General features: G+C 39.3%; 1 protein-coding gene across 10 annotated transcripts in view; it reads right to left on the minus strand.

Moving 5' to 3' along the window:
* The window catches only part of LOC131676570 (nucleolysin TIAR), a 557873-nt gene that overhangs the window by 149498 nt on the left and 386394 nt on the right, over positions 1-21981 (minus strand). For 6 of the 10 annotated variants that reach the window (XM_058955695.1, XM_058955691.1, XM_058955696.1 and 3 more), the window contains one exon: positions 5605-5685. The exons of the other annotated variants lie outside the window; for them this stretch is intronic. In XM_058955695.1, coding sequence (XP_058811678.1) covers positions 5605-5685 — 81 coding nt within the window. The remainder of the gene's footprint in view (positions 1-5604; positions 5686-21981) is intronic. 10 annotated transcript variants of the gene reach the window in all.

The raw sequence follows: 21981 nt of genomic DNA on the forward strand, positions 1-21981 counted from the left end.
GCGATTCCGGAAGGCTCAGGAGAAATTAGCATATTCCAAAATTGAAGTAAAGTCGGTTCCTAGGAGATTACTAAAACAATTTTCACAAATTTAGTCTCAAAAGAAAAGTACAGTATCTTCGTGGACTATTGTTGATTTTATTACGAATCTGATTTATGTTTCCGGAAATATCGGCTATAAGCCGGTGCTGAATATTTTCCAAAGGGTACATAGTCAATTTAGCTCAGCAATTTCCGCTTAGTGGTGAAGATAGCGAATTTAGGACTGATATTTCAGCGATATATCGAACGTAAGTTTACAAAAAATATTGGAATTGCATTCACCACAGTGAAGAAATAAGTAAGTCTTACGTCAAAATAATTGGCTAAAATCTCGGCAAAGAATGCGAAAAAACATGAAATTCGGCAGAAAAAATGATGTATGTTATACACACAAAATTCCAGAAATCATATTCGTATTTGGCAAACTACCGTATATCAGGCAATGCATTTATCACTCATATGAGTAAATGAATTCGGATAATTTGCCACTTCGACAATAAAAACACGAAAATTATGGGACTACTCGACTGTGAAAAAATTTTCACCGGTAATCAAAATCATGCGATGGCGACCAGTCATTTTTTCATTCTTTCATTTTTTTCCTCTAAATAATTTTAAGCCCAATATAATAACCATAGCGGAGGAATCATCTTTGTTTAATTTTTCAATTTTTTAAATAAAAGAAACCCTAGATCCTCGCGAAAAATGTTCGTACTAGCTTTGGGCCCATTTTCAATGATTTTGACATTTTTCGGATTGATCGTCCTTCGACGAAGTGTTGTTTGGTTCCGAGAGGTCCGGCCAGTTCATGTCACATTATGCCACGTCACGTCATGTCACGTCACGTCACGTCACGTCACGTCACGTCACGTCACGTCACGTCATGTCACGTCACGTCACGTCGCGTCACGTCACGTCACATCATGTCACGTCACGTCACGTCACGTCACGTCACGTCACGTCACGTCACGTCACGTCATGTCATGTCACGTCATGTCACATCATGTCACGTCACGTCATGTCACGTCATGTCATGTATTCTAATGTAATGCTGTGTTGTTTAATATAATCCTTATTCTGCGCGACGTGTAAAGTGTAATCTTACCCCACACTACGTGACTTCTCTCACCCGATCTTGAGAGTCGACGAGGGTAAGATGAGATTCTCCCCATCGTCATTAACCCTTGAATGCATGTCTTTCACAATTTTGACGAATGACACGAGTCTCCCATTCAATGGCAATGGGACATCTCATCTCACCCGATTCGTCTCTTGGAATTGGGCGGGGAAAGTCACCTGAGTTGAAGTGAGATTTGTCGTTTCACATCACACGCGTTGCCATCTGTTATTTGCCAGTTCGTTTAACTCAGGATGAGATATTCCGATGCTCACCATCGTCACCCTAGTAACTCTCAGAAAACTACTTCAACTCACACAAAACGCAATTCTAATCTTCTATTTCATATGGTTGTTATTTGAAAAGAGAAGGTTACATAAACTTCTGTGCTTTCGGGACATCATCCGTGGTCAGTCGTTTGCTCGTGAGCACAAGCAGTGTTTTTTTTTTATTTTACCGGTAAGTGGTTGTCAATTTGTCTATCATACACTGATGCGACTTTCACAATTATTGTAATGGCGTGTGACGTGAACGGACTAATATCACATCAGTGTAAGCGACGTGAGACGACCGTTTGATGGCAATGTGAAATCTCACCTCACCCGGATCGCATCCTCAGGTGAAGAATGTCACGTAGAATGAATTGAGATTTGTGTCTCACGTCACACAATGTGCAGAATAAGTGTGATAGATCAAAGACGCTGAATACACGTGGAGAGAATAAAAGAAAATCAGGTACTTTGTCTGTTAGCTTTGGCCTGCTTTGCGTAAACTTTGAGTGACTTTTAATTTGAGTGAATGTAAGTAAGAATAAATTAGTATGAATATGTTTTTCTGATTGATAAGTTTTGTGTTAAATGGAAATTGCTATTGAAATACGCGGAATCATTTTGTATAAATACACCAAATAAACTGTTAAAAAATTGTTAGTTTATCATAAACTGTGTGGGCATGGAAAAGTGAATAAAATTCTGTCGACTTGCTCCATTCGCGACCTTCTGGATGTCTTTCAATAAAATATGTCTTCTACCCTTTGGGCGGGAGGTAGGAACCGAATCCAAGTGAGCTGCGCAACTATGGTAACACTGCCAGCGCCATTATTGGCACTCACACAACTTTGCCGGATAAATACAACGCATTATTTCTCCGGATAAATAAATCCGCCGGAAAATGAGCGAATGAGTTTATCACGGTATACTTTTGTGCTTGCTGCCTTCCTGGTGCTATTCCAAAACACAAAAAAACAAGTCAATCGTATTTCTTTGTCGCTTTTCTGGGAAATGAAGTGCATATTTTGCCACTTTTATTGATTTCCACGAAAATAAAATATTTATCACCTTCTCCGATGAGAATCCCAACCCCGAAACTACGGTTAGATTTTCCTTAAAAGATTTTTCTAACCCGAAGATGCGAATAGCTCTATAAGGGACCATCCATAAATGACGTAGCATTATATGGGGGAGGGGGAGTTTTGTATTTTGTGATGATGTGTGATGACAGGGGGGTAGAGGGTCATGTCATGCTACGTAGCTTTTTTAAAGGGGAATAACTAACATTGTTTTTCTTGTTTTTTTAAATTTGCGTTGACAAGGGGGGGGGGGGAGTTACTGTCAAGCTACGTAATAACCAGGGGGGTGGTAATTTAAAGGTTTGTGACGAAATACTACGATGGGGGAGGGGGGTGTTAAAAATCACCCAAAAAATGCTACGTCATTTATGGATGATCCCTAATCAAAATAAAAAAAATTAGGGTAATCACAGGAATTATACTATGATATTACAGGCTTTAAAAATCCTTGATTCTTGTGTATAGCTGCCATAACACTGGGCAATATGATGCAATAGATATTTCAAAAATTTAGCCTAAACATTACCACTCTGCCTTTAAATAATATGCACAGTGACTTGACTGGAACAAATAACATTCGCGTCATGTGAGCGGAACTTTTGCACGATATCTGTAACTTATGAGGGCCAAATTTGCGTTCAAGGTATCTGCAATCTTCCAGATTCTTCTGTATTGAACGCAACCGGGAAAGTAAAACATTTTGCCACTTGGATGTTTTTCAGATTTTTCCAGACTTCGACGCTTCACCCCAGGTAATACGTTAGCGCTATTAGAGCCTGGATCATTACGACTCTTTAGTTGCTATATATACGATTTATGATACCTGGAACGACCCGTTGATGGAAATCTATTTCTAGTCCTTGACTTTGGTACTAAATAGAGCTTAGTCTGTTCGCCTAGTGTGTATTGGGGATCAATTAATTTTCTCTTGTTAGCATGAATATCATCATCGTTAATATTGTCATGGGTGTAAAGCTGTCATCAGTGGTAGTATTCATTGGATGCTGCCTTTACAGTTGTTATTATGGCCGGAATAGCTGTTTTAAATTGGCATCCGATTGCGGTTCAGGTGATAGATGGATTGCATTCTCTTCGTCATTTCCCGAACAAGGTCCGCGGAATAGGTCTTTCACACCGCAGCCTTATCACTGGAACGCCGTTAGGAATAACCGGAAAGAAGTTTCACCAACCACCAGGTATAACGGTTTCCACTTATCCGAATTGCGACATGTATTTTGTAATTGATTCACGAGAAGTGCGCAGTAACATGTCTTGTAGTCTTACCTCTATACAGTCATTTTCTGTATACACTGAAATCTTAATAATTTCAAATTTGTCGCTTTCAGCCACAGGTTTGGGATTATTCTGCAAAACGAATCTTTTTGCTCCGTGTTGAATGATATCAATACTGCACTGCGCAAGTGATGATACTGAATATAGGCAACATCCGTAAAGCGAAGCTCCATTTGCACTTATAAAAAATATTATACGCCACGAAGACTCGGTCGTGTGAAACAAAATGTTAACGACCCCGGTGTAGGGTACAGGCATCGATTTTTCGTCAAATCCACTGATGCTGTCAAGAGTACAATGTACCCTTTGTTCTAGGTACAATGTACACTAACTGTAGTTCATTTTATTCGTTTGTTGCTCTGACTTGACAGAAGTAGATGTATTATGAATCGTTTAAAAATCTTTATGATCCAAACGTAATATACAAGGGGGCAATTTTACAAATTCCTGTCAGCGTGATTTTTTTTTAAATTTTGAGATATGTATTTCGTTCGGAGCTCTTTCAGAAACGCGTGCACCAGCAAATCAAAAAGGATCATGCTCATTTTTGGTTATTGCTGTCAGATTTTCCCTGGAATTGCTCAAAAGTCGACATTCGTCATTGAAATGCTTCAGTAAAAATTGATGGCGAAAAATTTGTAATCAAAACTTTTTTTATATAAATCTGACAGAAAAATCTGTGAATGTGGCAACCCTGCTGATCGCCTACAAGCACCCAGATGATACGCGATTTCGTTTTTGGCTGCCATTCCACAATCCAATCAGAGTAGGCCATATAATGGCTGAGGTCACGCCGAAGAAGCGCCACGAATGAAATCAAATGCGATGGTTGCCACGTTGGCAGACTCAAAGGAGGCACTGCACCGTAAAAGTGTGTTGGTTTGGCTCGAGTACAATGTCGCTTAATACAAATATTTTTATTTTTTCCGTTGACCGAAAATCAAAGAAGGGTGTAGTTGACAAACTACAAAGATCTTAGTTTAAATACTTCGACTTCAAAGTTATGAATAGTAGCGCGAAAACACGGTACAGAAGCCAATAGGAAAATCACGTCTCCTGACTCGCCCCCAATTCGCCGACCGGCATCCTGACGTGGCCACAACACAACTGAAAGACAGGGCAACTTATTGGCAATGATTAATGACAGCCAACTTCGCACCGTGCGTGGCGGATAGATGGACCCACCCACACACACGCACAACCAACTGTCTGACGAGTAACGAATCGTGATTTTCTTTTCTATCACACAAACACCGGATAGTAGGCAAAAAGCGAAACAGCTTCCTGTTGCATGTGTGTTATTTTTTGCCCTTTTCTTCCCGCAGCCAGCCAAGCACCGGATACGAAAGATTGAGGTCATTGGGGAGCGCACATCAACGGTACCACCGGCAACAATCTGCCGAAAGTGAAAAGATTTCCGAAAAAAAAGACGCAGTTGGCCTTGTGGCATACACGAGGTCGCTTGATGGCAGAGATGAGGCATGTTGCGTCACCGAGCGGTACAAAGAAATTGATTTGTTGTCTTTATCTCCGATTGCTGCGTCGATTAATTATTTTTGGTGTGATAATGGTTCGAACTGTGTGCTCGTGACATTCCGACCGGTGCGATGTGTGGATTCATATCTTTGATTTCGATTTCGGAATTGAAGTCAAGACTACCCCGGCGACGATAGGTGATTGATGGAGACCTTCCGACGCATGACTTGTGTGCTCAATGAATGGTAGGAAAATATCAATTAACTTTTTGGGAAAACGGCAAGAGATCCAAGAGAAAATAAATATAATTTGAATAAATGTTTGCTCACGGTGTCCACTCCAGTGATTGACGTGTTTCTCGTAGAACTCTCTCGGTGCAAAGGCATTTCGAAATTCAGTTGGCGACTCACCTGAAATGAAACGAAAACAAAATCAGATGTTAGGACTAATGTTACAAAAGCAGTAATATTATTCGTTCATGGTATTTAAAATCCATGAACGGGATTGTCGGTTCATTTTGTCTGCAAATATTGTGTTAAAACGGACAAACAAAATTAAAATACTGTGCACATTCGAAAAGTAATTGTCCTGGAAACAGTACCAAACCGAAAGAAAACCACAAACATTCCTAAGCGCCAAGCAAATTCTTGTCCCGCAACGAAATTTAACAGTTCTAAATGTTCGCCAAAACTCAAATTCTTAGACATTGCTGAGTTACTTGGACTGCCATCGCCCCTCGTGCATGTCTGTCATAATATGCCGTATTATTTTCTCCATTGGCAAAAAGTCAATAAGATCCTCCCCTCGTTCATTCGATATATACATACATACCGACACAAGGCAGGCTCGTCAGCATTCCAAGAGGCACTAGCTCGATGTCCGAATGGAAACAGTCGAGAGCGAGTTGTGTGATAAAGTCAGTGCCTACTGTTTTCGGTGGAGAGCAGCATTTTCTAACAAGTCCTAAACCAGGGGGAGGGGAGAGTAGGACGGGGGGAGGCATTCACGAAGAGTAACAGTCGCCGGGCACAAATTTGAATTCCAAATATTATCATTTAATTTTCGGTTAGAAAAATAAACATTTTCCTTTAAATTATTATGCACGAACGGGGAAGGGAAAGTTCTCGACTTCATCAGGCTCATTTGTATGGCATGCTGGTGTTTCAGCCCCGTAGAAAGAGCGATTGAAGGGGAGGGGGAACGGTGCCTTGTTATTCTCGTTGTCTTACTCAGACGGAGCTCTGCGCATTGTCCGTTTTTTATGGGTTTTTGTGTAATTTATGAATTGAATCATATCAGGCCGGAACGATGTTCTGTTTTTCTTCAAAACTGCTCGGATCAGACATGTCCGGCATCAGCCAGAGCTGGCTTAGCTGACTTTGTACATAATATGGGGGGGTATGGTCGGCCCGGTGTCTCAGTTGGTCCGATCTCTGTGTGTGTAATAGAATTTATTATCGTTCTCATCCAAATCTTTTTCACTTTCGAAACTCGGAGGCTGAGACTAGACAGAGCTCAGTTCGAAGATGGTATCTCTAGTTCCATTGTGAGATTTTGGCGATAGGAACTATGGTTCCGGATTTAATTTCCTCTTTCAGGAACACGATGTTTTCAGAGCAGCTCTCTGCCGGTTTCACCAGGCTCCATCCATTTTAGGAAACAAAAAAGAGTGAAGAGTTGGTCATTTAAAAAAAATATGTTCAACGCCAAAAAAGATCAGTGAAAATCTGGTGGCAGTGATTTCCCTAGAGATTTTCTGCATACTTTTCTTAAGAGATATGTTTAGAGATTTATTCAGAGACACTCATTAAGATTCCTTCAAAAGTTTATAGATATTTTTTAAGATTTGCATTGCTTTAGAGATGTTTTCAGATACTATTTAAATAATTCATTAAACGTTCTTTTCGGGGAATTCTTTTGCTAACCTTGAAGGATTTTTCAAGAGCTATCTCAAGTTTCTTGTAGATTTCTCCGAAGATTCCTTTAAAAACTTCTTAAGGGATACTTTTAATGCTGTTAAAGTGTCCTCTCCTTGAAGATTCGTCTAGAGATTTCAGATATTTATATTATAAATTTTAAGAGGCTTCTGGACAATTTTTAGAGTTATTTATTTGCAAATAAAAATATTTATCGTTCCGTGAGCCATTTGCGCGATTTCCGGAGGAATAAAACGCTTTTTTTTGATTTTTTTTCGAAACATATGATTGTCGCAATAATGTGCTTGAACATTTTCTGATAATGAACCAACATTATTTACGACCCGCTCCAATGTATTTCCATCTATTAATCCCATTCCATCTGCTATTGATTTTGATGGAATTTTCCTCAGGTTTCTAATAGAATGCTATTAATGATTTCGATGAAAAAATTTCTTAAGATTTTTATAAAATATCCGGAAGTCGTGCATCGTTGTGAGATTCAGAAAAAATCTTCTGAGAGCTTAAGACAATTAACTAAGCGCAGAGCTTTACGCGGCTGTCAGAAACTTAAGCATTCCGATTCCGCGGCTCCACTCATTTTTATGAAGAGATTGGACTCCGACGGAATCCTTCTTATCTTTCTAGTGTTATCCAGCACAAAATTCTGAACGGTTCCTCATAAAAAATAAAAAAATAAGAAAAGACCAAGTAGAAAAATTTGAAAATAATCATTCAACAAACTTAACAAAAGGAAATGATAAAATGAAAAGATAATAAACCATTATTCAAGAAACGGTAGAAATGCAAAAGCATAACAAACGGTACAATAAAAGCGAAGTAAAATTGAAAACAGAGACCAAAGCATAAAAACAGGGAAAAAGGAAATAAAGTTAATAAAATAGAAAACTAAAAAACGAAAGAGGACGAAGAGAAAAAGGCTAAACAGAAGGTAAAAAAAAACAAAAAATGTGAGAATGAAAAAGGATGAAGCAAAAAAGTAAGCAAAATAAAATGGCGGAACAGGAAATTGGCAAAAGAAGAAATGAAAAATTAATAAAAGCCGAATAGAAAAAAGGATTGAAAAGATCAAGAAATCTAATAGAAGCGAATGAAAAACGAATGAACAAGATAAAGACAGTAAAATGAGGGCAAATAAAGAAATGGCAGAAAGTAAAGGTACACGGAAATTAGAATAAATAAAAAAGAATAAAACGCATTGGCAGGTAAAGAAAACTAAGAGAAATAAAAACAAACTGTAAAGAAAAAAAATCTAAATTAGGAAAGGAAAATTGTGGGGAAAGAAAAAACGCAATAAAAATACTAAAATGAAGTGGACAGAAAAATGAAGAATAAACAAAACAAAGGAAAATCTTTTATTTTTGAGAGCGCCTAAAAATTTTTGGAAAAAAATTCCACAAAACAGTAAAAAGCAGAACAAAGATAAGGAAGAAGAATACCGAGAGAAAGAAATTGTAAAATAGAAAGAAGAAAGCAAGCAGACAAGAAATAGGAAAGCACAAAAACCTGTTTTAATCCACCTAATGGTGCAATTGTGCCTTTCTCATTTGTCCAAACTACGATTCCATGGCTCATGTTCAATACAATGGTGGAAATGTATATTACATATTTGTACATAGTACATACAATGAATCGACAGCCACGATTTTGAGATAGGATTAATTTCGGGAGAGATGCCGCGTCAGGAAAGATGCCGCACTTTCTATATCTCGTATATAGGGTCACTTTTATACGGTAATATGATATTGTGAGTTTGTCTTTTGAAGAAGTATAACACTGGAGATGTAAAGTAATCCTTATTATTAACTTATAAAAATTTTATTAATGATTATGTGCGTCCAGTTGCATCACGGAGTGTCAAAAATTTTTCAGTACCTCATTAAAATTTCGTTTTTTTACATCGTTCGATTTTTTTTTTTGGTAAATCATATATCGGTTGAGTAGCTGGGATCTTTTAGAAGGCATTTTGATCATGAGCACGGTCATCCATAATTTCAGAGGAAAATGTAGTCGTGCGGCATCTCCCCCATACAATTGGGAGAGATGCCGCATAAAAATTGCGGGTGAGATGTCGCGCTCGATGGCGGAGGATACGTAGCTAAAATGTATTTTTTTTCACCTCGAAATGTCATTAAATGGTCATTTGCATCAGGTATAGATTATTAATAAGGTATATCCACAAACTAACGGACCTAAAACAGTGGTATATAGGATTATGAGTCTATTTATTTATATATTTGAACGGGCGATATGTATCAAAGTATTAGTTACTTCGGTTTATTCTTTAAAGTTTCAGACACTAATTTTAGTAAACGCATTGATTTGTAGTGATGTCAATCTTGGGGTAAAAATAAAAATTTCGACGAATTGATGCTTTTTAAAATGAATTTTTCAAGAACAAACCAAAGTTATATAAATACATTGTTGGAAGAAACAACCAACAACTGCTTTTGAGGAACCCCTACCCATATATCGCTCGTACAAACATATAAATAAACAGTACCCTTAATTTAGTTACTCCAACTAAACCGTCACACAAGGTTGTAAAAATAAAATATTTTTAAAATGCTGAATAAAAAAATGTTTCTAGAAATGGTATTACCCCCTTAAGAAAAATGAAGGTGCTGGCCGATTTATAGGTGTAATCAAACTTCATAAAACTCAGCTGAAGACCCCTAATCACAAAAACATCAATGATAGCTAAAAATTCTTTTGTTCGCCATGTTTCAGTTTGTGACCATGGTGCGGCATCTCTCCCGCAATGACCTTTTTTTAAAAATGTTCATGGAAATTTGATGAATTTTTTTCATGAAAGAAAAAAACATTTCACAGTATTTTCGAAACTTGTCGCAATTGATGAAAATGATTTTATCAAATATTGAATGGTTAACTTCGATGCAGGATCGATTTTAAAAAATGTGCGGCATCTCTCCCCAAATTACCGTACCGTGTCGACACTGAAACATCGCTTGAAAACAGACCTTATTGCGAAACTACCTATGCTAATGAAATTGAGCTAAGGCTTTTGAATAATTCATCAAAGTACACCAATGTGGTAAATCTAAAGTATATGATGTTATTTTGGTATGCTATATGCAATATCATTGGTACACCCGCAGTGTTGGCAAAAAAAAAAAAGATTTTGGCAATTAATTCGATCTATCGAACTTTGAACAGATATAATTTGTTGTAGAGACATTCTAGCACCACGCATCCTTCGGCAAAGTTGTTCAGCATATCCTGTACTACACTTCTATCTATTGTTGGTATACTGCAGGAAGAAATGTAGTCTGTAAAATTGAAAATGCAAAAAAGTGGGTTTTCCCATACTAATTTCCATACAAATTTCAAACGCAATGCGCTACGCCGGGTCAAATCCAATCGACCCCAAATTTTGCACAGTTGTTTGGGACCCCAAATGGAACCAAAAAAGGACTGTGCTGAAAAAACGGTCATTTTGCCCCACCCTAATATACATACACAGACATTTTCCGATCTAGACGAACTGAGTCGAATAGCATATGACACTCGACCCTCCGAGCCCGGATTAGGTTAACGATTTTCAGAGTGATTGCATATCCTTTCTATATGAGAAAGGCAAAAAGGTCTAAAAATAGAAGAATAATCAAAACCTCCAAAGCATCGAAATAGAGAAAAAAAAATGAAAACAGATAGGACAAAATGATAAAAAGGACAATGGAAAGAAACGAAAATTAAATATCAAAGGGCATCAAAACATTAAATTACTTATTCAACTAAATGACAGTAGTCAGTTCTAGCTGAAATTAAGGTTAATTTCAGGCAGATTGTAAGAATTTTTTAAGTTTCAAGATTTTTTTCGAAACATAGTTTTTTGACCCGATTTAGTCGTATCAATGTCCCCAAAAACGGGTCTTCTCTGTATGAGCAAATTTGGAGCAAATTTAAGGCAGTAAAAGCAAAATGAAATTATCGTCAAAGTATTTTGTTAATAGTTGCGATGCCTAAATACGTATCCAGTACCTGTGTCCCAACACGCCGAATTGCCAAAATATGCCATGCGTCTCCGGCTAAGCAAAGAAAACCAGCGGGGACGCATGGTAATTCACCGTGATAAAGGGAATGCAATTACCATTAATTCATTACGACATCAAGAAAAGTCATCCCCATGCACCGTCTCCGTCAAAAGCACACTCGTAATAATCAGCATAAAACCCGCAGATTTTCTCATCAGCTCTCACAATTGCCCCCCGCTTGGCACCACATCGCCCTTCAACTACGTTTATATTTTTTTTTACAACGACCATCTCCATTAAGCCCATCTTCTTTTCTCTGCCTGTCGTTGGCGGAAGCGGAATGGGGCGCAATTGTTTCATCATCCTATCGTCCTCCAACGTTGCTGTTGTTCCCGTACTGATTCCAACCGCAGTCCGAAATCACAAAACAAACACCCTCGAGAATCCCCCTTCATCCATCCTCACGCGCTGTAAAAGTGGGTGTGGGGTATGGAACTGGAGGAGGAAAGTGTTCTCGGTAACCCCCTTTGCTGCGGGAAGAAGGTCGCCTGACGGATAAAGCAGTCTACTTTAAAATTATAAACAGAGTCAGTCCAAAGCCTGGCAGCAACCGGTCGACCGACCGGTGCGCGAGAATGTATGGAGGATGGAAGCCGAGATTTCCCTGTCGACCCCGAAGGAAAGCAGCAAACGCGGAACCAAGCAGGCCATGCGGGTAGTGTCAGCCGTGCAGCGCAAAATTGCTCCTTCGGCTGTCTCAGCGGTGGCGGCAGTGGTTGGTTCGTACTTTGCATGATACCAGACCGTGTTCGCGATGCCGCAGCGTAGTGGGGTGAAGAAAGAAAAAAAGAAAAAAAACGTACAGGAATAAAAGGAATCATTACAAGCACCACCAGCAGAAAAAAAGAAGAATGAATTTTCTCACAAGGAAGACACTTACTGCGGCGCGTTCGAAAGTGGAGCGAAACGGGTGTGCATTAACCTCCTTCTGTTGTTTTCCAATTCTTTGTACACTCTCACCGAGTCACTTTTTGCTGCTATACACTCGTTACATTGTTGTTGTTTCTGTTGGCAGAACGTTGCGGCTTGTTTTCACCCTCCCGGCTTGTACCTTTCACCAACCACAGAAGAACGAGAGGTAGGCAAATAATACCATGGTTATATAGTAGGTAAAAAGTTGCGAAAAATATACACAACGATGCCGCTTTAGCTGCTGCCGGTTCATACACTGAAAATGTACGGGAGATATTAAATATACCCACCACCTACCACCTTCTTCGCCGCTGTCTGTGTCGATGTTTGTGTGAATGTACACCACGAACGCCACAGCTGGGGAACGAAGTAAGCCATGGAAAACCATCAGCAGCGTGCAACAGCGAGTCGAGTCGAGTAGAGTGGATCTATTTTCCTGGAATTCACAACACGTTACATCTTGCAAGTGCTGCTGCAAACGGGATCTCCACAAAGCAGGCCTGAGCTCTGACTGAATTCACAGTGCACACACAGGCCTGCTTGGTGTGGCAAAGGCGATGAAGTCTGTCTGTTTTTTCTCCTGTTCGCGCTTCTACTTCCAGTCGGTAGTCGTGTTTGTCGACGTTGCTGTTGTTATTCTTGTTTGCGTTCATATTTAGTTCTAGGTTGTTAAATTCCCACTTACTGCAGACCGGCAAAGGACGAAACCTCAAAAGAAGACCACCAAGTTGGGAGCAGAGCTTAGCTCGGTAGGGTCGTCGTGTGTGAGATTGTGCATGAATTTATTCAAAGGGATAGTTCAAGATTCAATTTATTCATTATTACACGCTACATTATGCATACATATTCGGTGTTTTCGGGTGGGATTTGGTTTTGAGAGGGAATTCCTTCTGTTCCGGGCCAATTTGCACTCACTTGGCTCCCAAGTGGCCGGCCTGCTTTGTTTGTTAGTTGTTCGTACGGGTCTTACGATTGCGATTGAGCCGATTCAGCGAGAGAGAGAAAGAGGGCTGTCGCTTCATAGTATGCGGGCGGTGCGCTTCGAGCCTACTTGGATTACATGTTTTCCCAGGAAACGTGAGCGCAACACAGCAGCTTAGTGTATGGTTGGTCGCCGAGGGTTCGGTTTATTTTCAATTTCAGGGGCGGATTAAAGGGATTTTCAATGAAGTGGAAAATTGAAGCTGTTCACACCCGTAATTGCGGCAAAGCGTACGCTTTGGCAGCTCTTGACAATGAGGTGTAAATTGAGGGAGATTAGGGACTCAAATTCGGACGCGGAATTACTTTATTGTGGGCATGGTTGGTTACATGAGGGGGAGAGGGGCGGTCTGTTTTAATTCACTTACCGGGTGATATATGTGTATGGACCTTGATGGTACTTGATAAGAGCAGAAAATAGAAAATAGTGAAAATCTAATATGACCTTCATTGCATTAGCCGAACGGTGTACTCAAACAATCAATTGGTATGAATCAAGAATTTGGGGAAAAAATCATGATTTTTCGGGTTTAAATAAAGTGTTTGGGATTTCTGAAACGGATGAGAGAAAAAAACACATCATCAAACAGAAATTTATTGAATTAAAGTAAAAGGCGTTGGTGTATGTTGAGTTGATTGAATAAATAGCGATGCAGAGATTTGTCTCATCCTCAACATAACGACACAACCAGACACTCTGACTTAGTCACTACAAATACACTCAGGTTGTTTTGGGCGGTTTTTACGAGGTTTTAATAATGCGGATGCCGCGTAAAAAACGTTTTAATTGGAAAATCCGCGTAAAAAAATCAGCAAACAATAGAATATTTTTAATGTTTTATTTCGCGCGGATTTCGCAAAATAAAGCATTCAACAATATTGGTAGTCGAATGCAAAAGACCAAACTTCCCATGAACATCGACAAGTTTGCACCTGTGTACAAAATTTCGTGCACGCGTTCAACCTAAAACATGCTTCGTCTCGATGTGCAGGTTCGCCTCGAACATCGAACCCGAACGATGTGCAAACCCTAGTTCAAACATCCGTGTACGTGCACCGGGTGCGTACACGAGAACGGTTCTACAAGGCAAAAAGTCAACGCTAATGATGAGAATGGGAAAGAGAAAACTGGTACCACGAACCTGTATGTACACGAGCTGTACGCACTCCGTGTACGTACATGGGATTCGATTGTGCAGGCGAACATGTGCACATGTTTTGGTACAAAATAGCGTGTTTGAGTTTGTACACGAAGTGTGGATTTAATATGACCACAGAACCAGAGCGATGTTTATTTGGGAAGACTGCAAAAGACTTTTGGAAATATGGCAGAGACGGATCTGGAAGACTCCTTACGGCCCGCGCCTCAACAATATGGGTATTTTTGGAATGGTCTTGACGAGTAGGTGCCAGAAATTGATTTTTAGCGCCATTTTAAAATCCAAGATTGCGACTTCCGGTTTAGCGATATTCTCTTTATCCCAATCAATATGGGTATTTTCAGAATGGTCTTGACGAGTAGGTGCTAGAAATTGATTTTTGACGCTATTTTGAAATCCAAAACGGTGACTTCCGGCTTCAACAAATTCTCTACAACTCAATCAATATGGGTATTTTCGGAATAGTCTTGACGAGTAGGGACGATGTTCAACGTCATTTTGAAATTCTAGATGGCGACTTCCGGTTTACTGAAATTACCGCATGAAAAGTCTGGGCGATTGTCCAAAACTTCCTCGAATATAGGATCTAATCATAAATCAGCGAAATGCAAAATATTGTTACGTGTTCATCCAGAAGAGTGCGGTGGGATTGCAAGTGAGAGGAGAAAGAGATGGATGTGGTGTGAGTTGAGGGTTTAAATTGATTCAAATTAAACACGTTGCAAAATTCAAGTAGATTCAAATGTTTAATTAGAATTATTTGTACTACAACTTCACCATCCCAAAATACCCATATTGATTGGGTTATAGCGAATTCCACTAAACGGAAAGTCATCATCTTGGCGTCAAACGGAAGTTTCTGGTACTTACTCGTTCCGAAAATACCCATATTCTTGAGGTGCGGGCCATAAGAAGTCTTCCAGATCCGTCTCTTCCATCTTTCCGAAAATCTTCTAAATCTTTTGCATTCAAAAGGACTTATTTTTGCGAAATCCGTGGAAAAAGACTTCAAAAATATTCGAAGTCTTTTGCTGAGGGTTTTTATGCGGATTTTCGAATCAGAGCAGGTTTTTTACGCGCACGTATCCCCCACGTGAACAAAAACCTGGGTGTATATCAATAAAATCAAAATCTTGGATCAAGTATATCTCAGAAGACATAATTGCTGCATACTTCGCCATTTTTGCGTGAATAATTTATCGCACGTTTTTGACGAAAAAACTGTTCTACAGTGAATATTGGGATGACAAAATCAGGACATTGTTTTCCTTCTTTTCTAATAAACCATTAAAATATTTTTCTTTGGTCCCTAGAAATATTCTTATTACCATTCCTAATTATTTTTATAAATCTATCTTAAGGGGGTCTCTTTCAGTGCTTTCAGTACAAAATAAATAATAATTTTCATTCAAAATTTGTGTGGTTGAAAGCCGTCAAGCCGTTCCTCAGTTACGTATCCAAAAAGCGCACACATACACATTGAGCGGAGTCGACTAACATTTATGGTTCGTCCCTCTAGCGCCGAGGAAAACCATCAAAGATTGTTCGGTTTCCATGCCTTTCCATTTGTAGCAAAAGACCATTCTAACGATTCGCCGTTGCATGCTATGGACTGAAAACGACACCATGTCTCAGCGCTTTTTCCCGATCATCGCCAAAAATGCATCACACTGTGCAACCGTCCCTAATCCTAGATCGCAGCGAAATGTTCATTTGATGAATTGATAGCTTAATCCTTAAATTGATGAGTTTTCAGCGGAGCCCATCAAATGAGATCAACGCGCTCTGCTAGTAGTATCTACCTACTGCACTAGTTGGTGCGGCTACCAAATCGCTCCTAAAGGGGTGGATGCTCCAACAACGGTTCCATCTCGGGACATGGCAAGGGTTGTGCGGAATGCCCATTTATTACGCATAAGGGACCAATAAATCGTATCGTGGTCACTTTCATCACTCACTACACCTCTTCCGTTTCCGCTGCGTTCCATGAATTCTTTGGGAAAAATTATGCATCCCCTCGCTGTTGTTGTTGTTGCTGATGCCGTGTGAGCATCTATAAATAAACATGCAAACGATGGCCGTTGGTGGAACCGGTGCAACGTCGAAAACATACACACGTACCCCCCCCCCCCCCCTCTCCAACGCCTCCAAACCGATATGTGTGACAACAAACATATAGGACCTTTAGTAAGGCTCGTTCGGTATTTAAAAAGCGAGTCCTGATGACTGGACACGTTCGGCATACACACCGGTGGCCTCCTGCTACACGTTCCACCTGATCAGACTGCTGAACATCGGTCCAAACACGGGTAAAAGGTGTGCACAAAACCAACGCTCTCTCTCTCTCTCTCCCATACACACAAACATACTGCTATTTTGAAAGAGGTGCTACTTGTTCATTGTCCACAGCAGACTCGGAAAAATGAAAATAAAGGAAATATTAATATAATATGAGCTGAGCGGTGCAGAGAAAGCTGAATGAATTTCCTTTCGATTCCAACGCTGATCCTGTCAGGGTTGGGAAAATGGAACTGCAACCGACCGAGCAAACAAACATGCAATGACATGCACGCTCACACTCACACCAACAGTGGCTGCCATTCCATTCCGAGTGAGTGGAGTGAGAAACACACATTCATTTCTGCTCATATTATAAACCCATAAAAATATGACATATTAATGGTATTTCAGGAGAGAAAAGTCGTGATGATATATAAAAGCCTCCCTTGCTTTCTGCCGGCTGGTGTGGCGCCCGGGGTTGTAAATACTGCATTGCGTATCGTGTCGTACTCGTCCATGCTCTTTCCCGCCGTCATCACCACCATCACCACCACGAATAGAACCCGGGACCCAACTCCGGTCCTTTGGTGGCAGAAGCGCAATAAATATAATGCATGCTTATATAAATATAAATTGATAAATATTAATAATTTATTACCCAAAGTCATTATACATGTCGTTCCCTGGGTTATGTCTGATACCGATTTCTGCTCCGGACCCGACACAGGCTGAATTATTTGGCCCTCACATTTCGATCTCTCCGGGCGGCTCATTGGTCTCACTGGGTAACCACTTTAGCATTCCGAGGACAAATCACTCGCCTCAAAAGTAAATTTTACGACCCCATCGTAGTTCACTTTGATTTTTACTACCTACCACCGAGTGAGGCGCGCCCCTGCAAAGACGCAGCAGAACCGCCAGCAGTCACCACTCAGCAGTGTTGTGATTTTCAAAACGCGCTCGCTTGCTTTGTCTGATGAACGCTACCCGCCCGGTCACAACACGGGACTCTCTCTCCGCGGGAGCTTTTCAGTCGTTTGGTGCGCTTCATTGCTCAATTATGATGATGCATCGCAGTGTGCCTGCTGCTGCGATGCCATTCAACGGAGTCGCGAGGTTACCCACAAATCATCACCCCATTCGCGTCACCCGAAAAAAGCCAATCGTTAGGCAATTAATCAATTTTTGCAAGCCGGATAAAACGCTTGTACTGCACAATTTTATGTTACATTCGCAGTCATTAAAAAATTGAACCCGAGAAAAAAATGGCATTCACCCATCACAGCACAGATTTTTCGCCGCTCCTCCCCCAACAAAGCCCCCGCCAGAAGGCGCGCACCCGAAAGTACTTGTTTTATTGCACAATATTTCCAATTTCGAAATAGTATAAATTTTTAACGATTCGATTCCTCACATCCCAACAGCTCGCTCTATCTTGGCGCTGCCGCTCCGGACGAGCCGGGCGGGCTTCATAAAAAATACCTGCTATCAATTCCGCAATTTAATCGCCAGTCAAAAAGTTCATTGCTTTCCGCTGCTTTCTCCCGATCGTTTTTTTTTTCTCGTCTATTTTGGGGTTCTTTCTTTCCTCTCCGCAATCCCGGGGAACAGGCATATCATACCGCACACATCATCAGTATGGTGGTTGCGGGTGTTATATACGTATATATTTTTTTTTCGGTGTCGGTTCCGAATCGTGTGAATAAAGGACGATGGCAAGGACGAAAATCTGACGGAAGGGGGAGTGTTAAGTATATAAAAAATTACATCTGCATCGCATGTAATAGACTTACACGCTGCGGTACCATTAAGAGCTTATGCTGCTCTAGATCTACGTCCTTCTCCCATACAATATACCATGAGCCACGTTTCGCGTCAGGATAGTTAGCCGAGTCCAAAGTTTCGACTGTTTCGGTTTTCTTCTATTTCTGTTGCTATTTTTTTTTTATTTGGTTCGGACCAAAAGATAGGAAAGACGAATAACTTTCTCCGTGCTGTGCCATTCAGCCAACCAGCCAACCGACCGGCCGTCCGTCCAACAAGCGTATAAAATATTCATAAAATGCTTGCTTCATTTTCTTTAAACAGGCAACCATCGCTCCATTATAGTTACATATATGAAAGAGAAAAGATGGCTCATTGATTCCTCCGTTGCTTTCGAATGCGGCGAAAAAAATCGACTTTGTTTTGGAAAGCGGTGAAACCTGATGATTTTCATATGTTGAAGTAGAGTACGTTCAAAATTCTAGAGGTGAGATTTTTAATGCCACCAGCTTTCATTGTACTGAACGAAATTTCTCTATTATTGTATTATGTAGTTGGAAAAATGTTCACCAATTTTGTTTTGAACTTTGAAGCATGTATGACCAGCGGTATTACGGAAAATTGATTAAAAAAATCCCTCGATAGCGGCGTAGAAATAATGAAAATTACCAAACGATGCGGCCAATAGGAATTATCAACTGGAAACAATCTATCAATTTGCCTCAATGAATAAACAAAAAGGAATAGGTTTGTCAAATTTTGGTAAAGATCGTCAATTTGATCCATATATATGTACACAAAAAACACTCTGGTGCTGTTCGATGCAATAGAAAAATACAGAACACAGTGCAGTCTTTCAAATTTAGAACAGTTGTCATGATGTATAACCCAAAAATCTGATTTTAATTACAATTTTGAGATTGATTTTTTCTACAATGTTTTTTCGTGCCCTGAAAATGCATACTATTCCTGAGCATGATACCTCGCTGTTTAATGCATTCTGTATAAAATTCAGCAACCGACAAAAACCTATAAGAAATGTGCCATGTTTGGTACATAAAAACATTTTTGGAGATTTTAAATATGTAAAAAAATCTTTCTTATTTCCTTTTTCTTTTAGCTCGGGTTAGTTATTTTAGGTTTCCTGATCTCTATTTTTCAAATTTCAATTTTCAATCATCTTTTTACCAACTTTTATCATCTTTCCTTTTCAACCCCCATATTAACTTCTTCATTTTCTTATCAAATACTACATTTTATTACTTCGTCGCTTCTATTTAAACCTCACTTCTCTTTCTTCTTTTAACCTATTTTTGTTGATATTGTTTTTATTGTAGTTTTAATTTTTTTACTTATGTGTCATACCACGCTGTATCTCAGGATCAGCTCAAATTATATTGAGATGACAAGTGTTTTTTATGTAAAAATGTCTGACGAACACGATAGCATTAGAATGTTCAAAATCAAAATATATGTATTGAGAGAAAACTTAGCTTTTAATATTTAACTGAAAAAATTGTTGTCAGCACAGCCGCCAAAAATTAATATTTTTTCTAGACTCCTTGAACAATTTTCTTCAAAAGCCATCTTGTAGTTTGATTCTAGAGTAAATAGAACCGGAGATATGATCAAAAGAAAATCAAGGGTTTTGGTAATTTGCCAAAACTGGGGGTGCTCCAATGACCCGAGCGGTGGTTCAATTGACACAAAAATTGGGTTTTTATATATTGGCCCTGGATGAACAATTCCTCCAAATTTGGTTCAAATCCGTTAAGGTCGATTACACGTGCCTTGATCACTTCGTGTGGAATGACCCTTATACATTTCCATTTTATTTTGCTTTGTAAAATTATTTTTACTTTTCATCTTTTTCATTCTTTTTAACATGGTTTTGTGATTTCATGTTACCACCATTGTTATTGATTCATTTTGTGACCTTTCTTCCGTATTTCATTTTGTATTCTCTTATTTCCTTAACTGCTATCTTGTTTTCTTACGAATATCATTTTCCAGCGAACATTTTTTTCTTCTCCTTTCTACTTTTTTTGATATTCTGCCTTTATTGCCCAAATGTTTTATTTCTATTATTTTCACGTTTTCCTGTGTCTTTTTCTCTTGTATTCCTTTTTCGATTTTATATTTCCTTTTTTTTGTTTCACTCTTTTCTTCCGTGATTACCCCATTTTATATTCGTTCTTTTTTATGTCTCATATTAGTTTCATCTTATCTGATTTTTTTTTCCTTTTCTCTTATCTTTTCCTCATTTTTTATTTCGTTATTTCTTTTACTATTTGCTATTTTTGCTTTGATTTTCGTCTTTGTTTTATTCTTATTTCTTTTCCCATTCCATCTTTTTTTCTTTTTCAGCGTTCATTCTCTTAGCTATTTCATTGATAGTCTCAGCTTTTGTGTTTTCCTGTATCCATTTCCATGCTTTCTTTTATTTTATTCCATCACAATTAATTTTTCTTATTTTTGTAGTTCTATGCTTATACAGGGTGTTTGGATCATGATTAAGAACCTCTCGCATAGTCATAGGCAGTGTTTCAAATAAACCACACATTTCACACCAAGGAGCCTGTTTCCAAAGGAGCGGTGGAAACCAATCACGTTTCTGGGAGTGAGTAACAAAATCAAAGCAATCCAAGTTGGTTTTGACTCTTAGGGTTTCACTCCTGGTTTTGGCTCCTCTTGTCCACTCCGGTTTGTGATTCTTGTTCTGGCGCCGTTTATAGACCGAATTTAATTTCAAACTTTGCTAGTGAGGCTTCTCAATTATCCCAGCAGATTTTACAGGGTGCGCCAGCTGGATGTATCCTTTTTCAACATTGAACAACTCCGTCATTTTTTAGCCGTTTTCACAAGTAAACAAGTTTTTTTAGGATATTTTATCCCATTTATTATAAACCAGGTTTAGAATACAACGTCGATTAAATGACCACCCCCATTTGATACACAAAAAGCAGTTCTTTTGCGGGCATTTTGCATGACATTGGATAGCGTTTCGGGCTTAATCGCCGCAATTTCAGCTCGTATATTAGCTTTGAGTTCGTCAAGATGCTTAGGTTAGCTAGAATACACTTTACTTTTCAAATAACCCCACAGAAAAAGTCTGGCGCCGTTAAGTCCGGACAACGAGGAGGGCATTCCAAATCACCATTTTTTGAGACAACGCGTCCTGGGAATTTGCTCTGTAAGAACTTGATTGCGGTGTGGTAAGGTGCCCTGTCTTGTTGAAAATAAAAGTTTTTCAGACCTTCTTTATGCATTTCTGGACAAAGTGCGCTTAAATCCAACAGTAGCGTGCGTTATCGATGGTCTCTCTCTCTCTTTGAAAAAATAAGGACCGATGATTGTTTTGGAGCGCACTCCGTCCCAAACAGTTTCTGCTGAAGTGATGAAATCCAAAAGTTCAAATGCATAGTGGAAGGATGCAAAACAGGTGTACTATTTATTACTGTAATGGCCTAAGCCTAGCCTAGTACGCTAACCATTGAATGCTGGCCTTCGAGGTCTCTCGAAAAGAAGGTTTCGCCATGAACTGTACCAAGGATCTGTTTTGCTTTTGGCCTTGATAAAATAAAAATTGAAAATCTAAATTGATCTCGGGCTTTTAA

Source organism: Topomyia yanbarensis, chromosome 1 (genome assembly GCF_030247195.1).
Source record: "Topomyia yanbarensis strain Yona2022 chromosome 1, ASM3024719v1, whole genome shotgun sequence".
In the NCBI taxonomy this organism is placed as follows: Eukaryota; Metazoa; Arthropoda; class Insecta; order Diptera; family Culicidae; genus Topomyia; species Topomyia yanbarensis.